General features: G+C 42.1%; 1 protein-coding gene across 6 annotated transcripts in view; it reads right to left on the minus strand.

Moving 5' to 3' along the window:
- Armc2 (armadillo repeat containing 2) overlaps positions 1-9,518 on the minus strand; it is a 113,791-nt gene that overhangs the window by 31,766 nt on the left and 72,507 nt on the right. For all 6 annotated transcript variants that reach the window (XM_026787381.1, XM_026787383.1, XM_005363573.3 and 3 more), the window contains exon 12: positions 7,836-7,935. In XM_026787381.1, coding sequence (XP_026643182.1) covers positions 7,836-7,935 — 100 coding nt within the window. The remainder of the gene's footprint in view (positions 1-7,835; positions 7,936-9,518) is intronic.

Below are 9,518 nucleotides of genomic sequence, written 5' to 3' on the forward strand. Positions count from 1 at the left end.
TACCCAGAGAGTTTGGATTATGCATATTATTGTGTTTTCTTTGAATTTTTTGATTTCAGAGAGGCATTTGATTCTGGGGAATGCTAAACCAAACCAACATATATATTTTAAAGGTATCTTGACTTCAAAATTTGAGTTTAGGAATATGTTATAGAAAAGAGGTTCTGCTTTTGTTTCCACAGAAGATGAAAACTTATGGATTCCTTCCAGGCTGTTGTGGTTTGATAGAATAAGACCCCCTCAAAAGGTCTCTATGAACCATAAAAATACTTCACCCAACAAACATCATAAAGCAGTTTGGAGAAAACAATGCCCAAATTCCCAAAATGATTGTTTATAAATGTTTATTTTCATTTTAAAAAGGTTGGTTATAAATGGTTAATGGAAATAAGGAGGATATGATATAGAAATGAATACTTTAAATTGGTATGGATTCTGATCTATTGATGCAAATTTAGGTTGATTTTGTTACATTGTGTTCATGTATTTTTGCTCTTGTTTAAGGTATTGTGTTTGTGCAGCTCATTTAAAATGTATAATTAAAAATTACAGATTAATAGATAGTCATTTATAATAGTCAAACTTATAGTCATGTTAGTTAGGTTTTCTAGACATATAGAGAGATATTTCAGTTAGATAATCTTCAATACTTCAAAGGCCTACAGAATATAGCATTAAAATGTTTTAAGAACTTAGACTTTTCTCAACAGTGAGACATATCCGCTTCTGGCAGCACCAATTACACCAAAGAGGTTGATGGGCATCAAAGTAACTTGCTATGAAATTTGCCTTTAATGTGACAAGGCTACACATTTGGGCAAGAAACTTTTTGCCTGGACTGCTTGACAGTATGCTGTATGAACTGGACATGCAGGACCTACAGAAAAATGACTGCTGAACTTGCCTAAAGAAGGTGGGACAGTCCTTCTGCTTTATGAAAGAGTCTGTCGGACATTTTTCAGGACACAGAAGAAAGTGCCTGACAAATTGCCAATATAGGCAAAACAGTCTTTCAAATTTTCTTCTTCATGGAAAAATCTGCCAGATACTATGGGCCTGTAGGCTGAAGATGGATGCCCCAATGTTACAGAATAACTTTGGGTGATTGTCCAGGCATCAAGATGTCTCTGTCAATTATGGACTTTTAGAAGTTGCTTACAATATACTTCCTGTTTACTTAGGTAATTATATCATTCTGGAGTCTTTGATAAAGTTGAAAACAAATAGTTATAATTTTCAGATGCAAATAGATTATATATCTGTTTTGCTTTATGTAATTTTATTATCTTAAAGTGAAAACTTCCTTTTTATTTAGACAGAAAGGGGGAGATGATGTGGGATTCCCCTCTGTATGCTATGAATATGTTTTATTACCACTGGTTAATAAAGAAGCTGCTTTGGCCTATAGCAGGGCAGAATAGAGTTAAGCAGAAAAACTAAACTGAATGCAGGGAAAAAGAAGGCAGAGTCAGGCAGATGCCATGTATTTGCTGAAGGAGAAAGATGCCAGAACCTTACAACTTTATGGTAATACATAGATTAATAGAAATGAGTTAATTAAATATGTAAGAGCTAACTAGAAATACATCTGAACCATTGGCCAGTGTTGTAATTAATATAGTTTCTGTGTGATTATTTGGGTCTAGAGAGCTGGGAAACAAACAAGTAATCTCCGTTTACAAACAACAAACAAACAAACAAACAAAAAAACAAAGCAAGAATATTACAATAAGATTTTGGGGCTAGAAACTATGGTGGTTTGAATGAGAATAACCCCCATACATGTATATTTTAAACACTTAGTCCCCACATGAAAGAATTTTGGGGAAGGTGTGGTAGTTTGAAAGAAAATAGCCTCATAGAAAGTAACTATTAAGAGGTATTACGGGATATTTGATCACACTGTGTGTAAATATGTTGCTTTTTTCACCTTGCCTGCCTAGGCATCTTTTGATTGGTTTAATAAAGAGCCAAACAGCCAATAGCTAGGCAGGTGAGGATAAACAGGACTTCTGGGCAGAGATAGGAACTCTGGGAAGAATGTGAGGCATGGGATTCGCCAATGAATGAGACATGGAGTCAGGCATACAGTATAGAGGAGGTAAACAAGCCATGTGGCAGAATGTAGGTTAATATAAATGGTTTAATTTAAAAAAATTAAAAGACCTAGTTGGGACCAAGCCTAAGCTGAGGCCAATCTTTCATAATTAATAAGAAGTCCCCGTGTTATTATTTGGGAGCTAGTGGTTCAAAGAAAGACCAGGCTATAAGAAAGTATGGTTTTGTTGGAATAGTCATGGCCTTGTTGGAGGAAGTATGTCACTGTGGGGGTAAGCTTTTGGTGTGGGAAGTCCTTCTGTATATGTGTTGCTTTTATTGGTTAATGAATAAAGAAACTTTCGCCCAATGGCTTAACAGAATATAGTCAGGCTGGAAAAGATATATACTGAGAACAGGTCGAGTCAGGAAGACGCCAAAGAGCCTCCAGAGGAGAAAGACACAAGCTGTTAGCTAGAACCTTGCTGGTAGGCCACAAGCTTTATGGTAAAATATAAAATAATAGAAATGGGTTAACCAAAGATATAAGAGCTAGCTAGGAATACATTTAAGTGATTGGTCAAGCAGTGATTTAAATAGTACTATTTCTGAGTGATTATTTCAGGAGTCTAGGTGGCTGGGAAACAAACAAGTGGCCTCCAACAACGGGCTTTGATGTGTCCCATGGTCAAGCTATGCTCAATGGGACACACAGTTACTTCTACTGCCTTTGGATGAAGATGTGAAACTCTCAGCTCCTTCTCTAGCACCATGTCTGCCTGCATGTCACCAAGTCCCACCATGAAGATAATGAACTAAACCTCTAAAACTGTGAGCCAGCCCCAATTAAATGTTTTCCCTTATAAGAGTTGCTGTGATCATGGTGCTTCTGCAGTAACAGAAACCCTAACTAAGACAGAAGGAGTAGGAGGCATGGCCTTGTTAGAGAAGAATGTTACTAGGGGTGGGCTTTGAGGTTTGTGCCTCTCTCTGCCTCTCTGATTATAGATTAAAATGTGAGGTCTTTAGCTGGTCCTGCCATCATACTTCGGTCTGCCATGATAGAGTCTAACCCTCTGAAACTGGAAGCCCAAATTAAATGCTTTCTTTTATATGTTGCCTTAGAAAGTAACTGAAATACATCAGAAAAACAGCTTATAAGGTAATGGACCTGTAACTGTTGCAGTAACCCTATCTACCATCTAGACACCTACAAGTTAGGTGCAACTTCACAATGGCTAGGCTTCAATCAGTCAACAGCCAATTTAAAGTGAGACCACTCTGCTAAAGACTGGGGCCATTGTCAAGCCACGCTTTCTCCCCTCACACCTTATTGGTGAGCTTTGAATACTTTCACTTTTCCTGAGGTAAGACGAGTTCACCCATGGAGCAATACACAAGCATGGAAGCATTGCACACGGTGGAGTTTCACTGAACTCTGGGAAGGCATTTCTTTGGCTTCAGGTGGGTAGTGAAGGGAAAACCATGCCCGGGGGTGAGGCACAGGGCAACAGGCCTGCAGTTGTCTTCACAGGTCTCTGTCAGTGGGAGCACAGGGGGGTACGGCTTCCGGGCTCCAATTATCACTACGTCACTGTTCCCTCTTCCCTTTGTTGTTCAGTTCCTGTTCCACCTTGTCTGAAGGTCAGAGAGTTTGAGCTGATTTTCGCTCTTCCAAAGTTCTTGACCAAAGGTGTGGTGTGGCACAAAACAAGGTATCCTGGCCTAGGGTGTGGTTACTTGCTGTTTTGGACATTAGGATGGCCCATAGAGGTAGATTCTCCACTCTGACCACAAGGTCAGAGAATTCAAGCTTACTTCTGCTCCTTCTTTTGAAATAGGAGGTTTGACGTAGGGAGTGGCTGCCTTCAGGATACTTGGTCTAGGGTGGGTTCAGTGCCCCAGACATCAACTGCTCTTCTCAGGAGCTAAGGGCTTGATGTCCCAAGTACTGGAGCAAGTAACTGTTCAGGTTGTTCTTTGGATCATGTTAAAGCAGGCTTTTACTTTTTTTCTCGCCTTTTGTATTGGACTATAAAAGTGTATGCAAAATTAAATACAGGTGGACTCAGAATTCAAAACTCAAATTCAGTATTTAATATCCACTAAGTTGCCCTCCCGGTATATCCTGTCTCTGTATTTCTTTCTTATCTCTGCTCCTCCTACCTAACGTTTCTAATCCTCAGGCCCCTGCCTTGGAACATATGAATCCCCCGTGGCTAGGACTGTAGTAGGAGTCACCCCAAAAATGTGGCTCCGGACATATGGCAGCTGAACATGGCACAACCCACAACATGGATATAGTTCAGGGTTGTGGATATATATATATATGTGTGTGTGTGTGTGTATGTGTGTAATGTATGTTTGTGAGTGTGTGTATGAGTGTGTATGTGGTATTTGTGTGAGTGTATGTGCTGGGTGTGTATGGTGGGTGTGAGTGTGTGTGGTATGTATGTGTGTCTGTGTGAGAATGTGTGTGTAGTATATATGTATGAATATGGGTGTGTATGAGTATGTGTGGAATGTGTGCATATGAATGTGTGTGAGTCTGTAGTATATGTATATGGTGTATGTATATATGTATGTCTGTGAGAGAATGTGTGCATTTGTGTGTGTGGTATGGTGGTGAGTGTGTGTGTATGCACATTCACAAGTGTGTGCGTATGTACAGGCACATGTGTGTGCATACATGTGAAGGCTAGAGGGAGACATCCACCATATTCCTCAATATATATCCACCTTATATACCGAGACAGGGCCTCTCACTTGGACTCAGAGGTCACCAATGTGGCTAGTCCAGGTAACCAGATTCACCTCAGGGACTTCTGTACTGGAACTGCGGGGGCCACCATGCCACCGGCTGGCTTTTACGTGGGTACTGGAGGAGCCCCAGTTCTGGCGCTTGTGCGGCAAGCTCATTCTCTTATGAGCCATCGTGTCCCCAGCCCGTGAAAACCTTAACGCAAGGGAAAAAGAGAACTTCTCCAGCTAAGTCATCCAGGCCACCCAGACCAAACCTCTGCAGTAACGACAACAATGACAGAGGAATAAAATTACAAAGACCACGAAATTCAATCACAAGACAAAGTGTAGAAGTCTCTTCTAACTATAACACCTAAAAAATTTCTTTCCAGGCTATAAAAAAAACCCATATTTTCTCTTTTCTTTTTCCTTAAAAAAAGAAAATCCTGGGGCTTAGAAGATGGTTCCGCAGCTAACCTGCTCACTGCGCAAGAACGATTTCAGGTTCCCTAAGTTCAGATTCCCAGCACACACATGAACAGCTGCACGAGGTGGCACACGCTTGTAATCCCAGCACTGCAGAGATCTGGGTGGTGCCATGCTGGCAACCAGTCTGGCCAGTCAGTGAGCTCCAGCTTCTGTGAATGCTCCTGTCTCAAAAGGTAAGGTGGACAGCAGGAGAGGAGGATGCCCAACCCTGACCTTTGGCCTACAGAGGGACATATGCGGGAGTGCACTTTTCACTCCCCAAAACACAGCCCCCGCAGACTCCCCCAAATGCAAAAGAAAAAAAGTCCAAAATAACAAGGTTTATCTTTGAATTAATTCATTGTCAAAAGATTACAGTCAGATTACAAAGATAGTTTCGTTTACAAAATCTAAATTCAGAAATGCTTGATGCTGGGCAGTGGTGGTGCACACATTTAATCCCAGAACTTGGGAGGCAGAAGCAGGTGGATCTCTGTGAGTTTTAGGCCAGCCTGATCTACAAAGTGAGTTCCAGGACAGCCAGGCCTACACAGAGAAACCTGTGTCCAAAAAACCAAACAAACAACAAAAAAAGAAGAAGGAAGGAAGGGAGGGAGGAAGAGAGGGAAGGAGGGAGGGAGAGAGGGAAGGAGGGAAAAAGAAGAGCTTGGTGGACAAGTGAGCAGCTTGCTGTGAACGCTTTAAAGTAGACTAAGCAAGTTCACTTATTGTCTGACATGAGAAATTCTCCCATCTTGAAGTCTTTTAAAGGACAGAGTTTGTAGGACTTCACGCCCATGTGAAGGGCTTGCGGCCCAAATACTCAGAGGAAAACTCACGCGCAGCGCAGAGTATTGTGGCACACGCCTGTAATTCCAGAACTTAGGGGGCTGAGGCAGGAGAATCTCAAGGACAGGTCAGCCTGGATTCCGAAGTGAGGCCAGGCCAGCCTGGGCTACTCAGCAAGGCTCTGCCTGCCTCTGCTGTCTATTTCCTGTCCCACTGACTTCCGCCCCATCTCTCTTATATGTGTACATACACAAATAAATATTTGCAAATCGTTTTTTGACTTAAGAATTTACCAGGACTCTCAGCAAGGTCTTATCTTTAAATTGAAGCAATGACAGAAATTTCTCTATTACTAAAAGCACAGTAAGTGGCTAAAATATTGTAAGCCGACAAATGTAGTCCTTTCCAGCAGAAGTACTTGGCTGGAAAATTCAAATTCAGTTCCATTTGGTGGCAATAGGGTGTATGTTTTAAGGTGTTTGGGCCTGACGTAAAGACAAAGTTTTGGATGAATGTCACCCTGGTCGACATGTGACTTCAACTACTGGCCTGAAGCTGCTGCAACTTTAGCAACTTTAAAAACTTGCTATAATCAAAATAAATATATTTGAGTTCATGTTTAAAACGTCTCTTTAGTCATTTACAAAGGTAAATAAAAGAAGGCTCTACTTAACACACAGTTGAAATGTTAGTATTTGTACCGAGTATCTGAGAGAAGTCATCTGTGAGGTTTGCTTTGTTAAGGCGGTCTCACATGTAACCCAGGTTGGCCTCTAAACTACTTATATTCCTCCCTCACCTCTCAAGTACCGGATCACAGATGTGTGCCACCACATCTGGCTAAATTCATCACAGAAAACAACTATACGGTCAGCAAGAATCCTCATTGGGTTATGGAACCTGAAGACTTAGTGGGGCAAGGAACTTGTTGTCTAACATGATCTGATCTCAATCCCTGGTCCCATCTGGTAGAAAGAGAGAAGCAACTAGTGCAAATTGTCCTCTCAACCTCCACACATTGTGTGTGTGTGTGTGTGTGTGTGTGTGTGTGTGTGTGTGTGTGTGTAATAAATCATTAAATGGACAAGTGTAAGTTTGCAATGTAAAAAACCTATTACACACCTTTCCTGATTCACTAAAGCACTCGCTGCGCTGACCCAGGTTCAGTCCCCAGGATCCCCATCAGGTGTCTACAACTACCTACAACTCCACTTCCAGGGGACCCAACACCCTCTTCTGGCTTCCTAGGGTCCCTGCATGCATTTGGTACACAGACACACACTCAGGCACACATATGTACACATAAATAAATAAATCTTCAATTGCTTTATCTTGAAATTCCACATTGTAAAATACAACAGGATCAAAGAATTAGTGAATTTAAAGGCTAAAACAATATTCAAGGTACCTCCCATGTAGAGGATCCCAAGCTTGTGCCTGCTCGTTAAATCCCCCGTGGTTCTTGTAAAAATGCCGATGGGCAGGCCTTCTGCCCATCCTTCTACTGAAATAGCCAGCGCACTTCATGTCCACACTAGGGCAGCTCATGCAGGCCCTGTGTCCTGCCGTCCACACCCTAAATCGGGAGCTGCCCATAACAACCATATCTCAGGGAGGCAGCTTCTGCCTTGGATCACTCTGTGTTTCATCCTCACTGCCTCCTGGGGCTACTGCACCACTCATGGAAGCTTCTGGCAGGAACCAGCATGTTAAAAGCGTAAACTCAGGTAACATGGGCATCCACAAGTACACCAGTGCACAGGCATTGAGGACACCGAGGAAAGAAACGCATGACTGACCTGTTTGTCCTGGTATTTGTTCAACAGACTCAGAAACAAAGCGTAGCATCTGGAATAGCCGGCCAGGGCTGCACAGCAGTCACGGTGAGAGGTCAGTTTGCTGCGGGTAAGGACAAAGGGGAAAAGAGTAAATTCTATCTTCTTTCATTCAAGTGCACATAGTAAAACTCTAAATGTAGACCATGCCAGCTCATGAAAACAAATACAGAAATGTCTCAGTCCAGAGAAATGGAGTGATTCACTGTCCAAAGATGTCAGTTAGATTACAAAGATAAAGTTTAGTTTACAAAGTCCAGAGGAAACACAGAGAGACTTGCTATCTGCGCTACACTGTGGGGACAGAGGGAACTTTTAAAAGTCTTTCCTTAGGGGACTGAGGACCTAGCTCTGTGGTAAACACTTGTCTAGCAAGCATCAGCCTCTGGGTTTTGTTCCCAAGAGGGGCAGAGCATTGGAGGTGGCAGCATAGTGTCCGATTTTACTTTCTATTGCTGTGATAAACACCACGACCAAGAGCGACTTGGAGAGTGGAGGGTTGAATGATTGGGGGCTGGAGAGGCGGCTCAACTGTTAAGGGCACTGACTGCTCTTACACAGATGCAGGCTCAGTTTCCGGTGCCCACAAAGTGGCTCAGCCTGTAATTCCAGCTCCAGTAGAGGAAGCAGCCTCTTCTGACCTCTGAGGTCACCAGGCACACACGTGGTGTACATACATACATGCAGGCATTCACAGTATACATAAAATAAATCTTTACAAAAATAAAAAGCTAATGACAGTCAAACTATTTGCAAGACGGATCAAAGAAATAAATAAAAAAAACATAAAGCATCAAACTAAACATCAAGCTAAACATGAAAAGCAATTTTAATAACCAAGAGGCCACATGTGAATTCTAGCCGGGTCGGTAGTGGTGCACCCCTTTAATTCCAGCACTCGGGAGGCAGAGGCTGCAGATATCTGAGTTCAAGGCCAGTCTGGTTTATTGAATGAGTTCTACTACGGTCAGTACTAGACAGAGAAATCCTGTCTCAATGGGGCGGGGGGGAGGGAGAGGCTGAGGCAGGATTGCTAGGAGTTCAAGGCCAGCCTGGACTATGGGGTGAGACTATCTCACTGTATTAATTAATTAATTAAAATTTTAAAAAGAGGTGGAGAAAAGTTGCAATATTTTGACAAAAGCAAAATAATCATTCTCATTTGCAGGCAATTTACAAGAGAATCTATAGACAAACTCTTAGACATAATGCTTACCAGATACCTGAATATAAAATTAATAAGTAAATATTGATTGTATTTACAATCATCAGCATAGCCTCTGAGGTAGTGACTTTTCCATAAGGACCTAGGAATAGATCTGGAAAGGATGAGAAGTCGTTGTGGGAATATTTACTAACGTGTATTAAAGGGCATCTTAACTCTTAGGAGGCTGAGGTAAGAGGGCAGGACTTTGAACCACTACCACTGTAGGGAGGGGGAGGGAGAGAGCAGAGACAGAGGGGGCATCATCTTGTAAGACTGTTGGCCATGCTCATAGAAGGAAAACGTAAATGCATAACTCAAGGCTTTTCTGAAATTGATCACCACCTGGTTACTGCTGAACAGCCTACATTCAGTGATGATCAAGTGAAGGGCACAGCAAGTGCAAGGTGTGATGTGTGAGTGTGGTGTGTGATGTGTGATGT

Source organism: Microtus ochrogaster, linkage group LG9 (assembly GCF_000317375.1).
Source record: "Microtus ochrogaster isolate Prairie Vole_2 linkage group LG9, MicOch1.0, whole genome shotgun sequence".
Taxonomy (NCBI): domain Eukaryota; kingdom Metazoa; phylum Chordata; class Mammalia; order Rodentia; family Cricetidae; genus Microtus; species Microtus ochrogaster.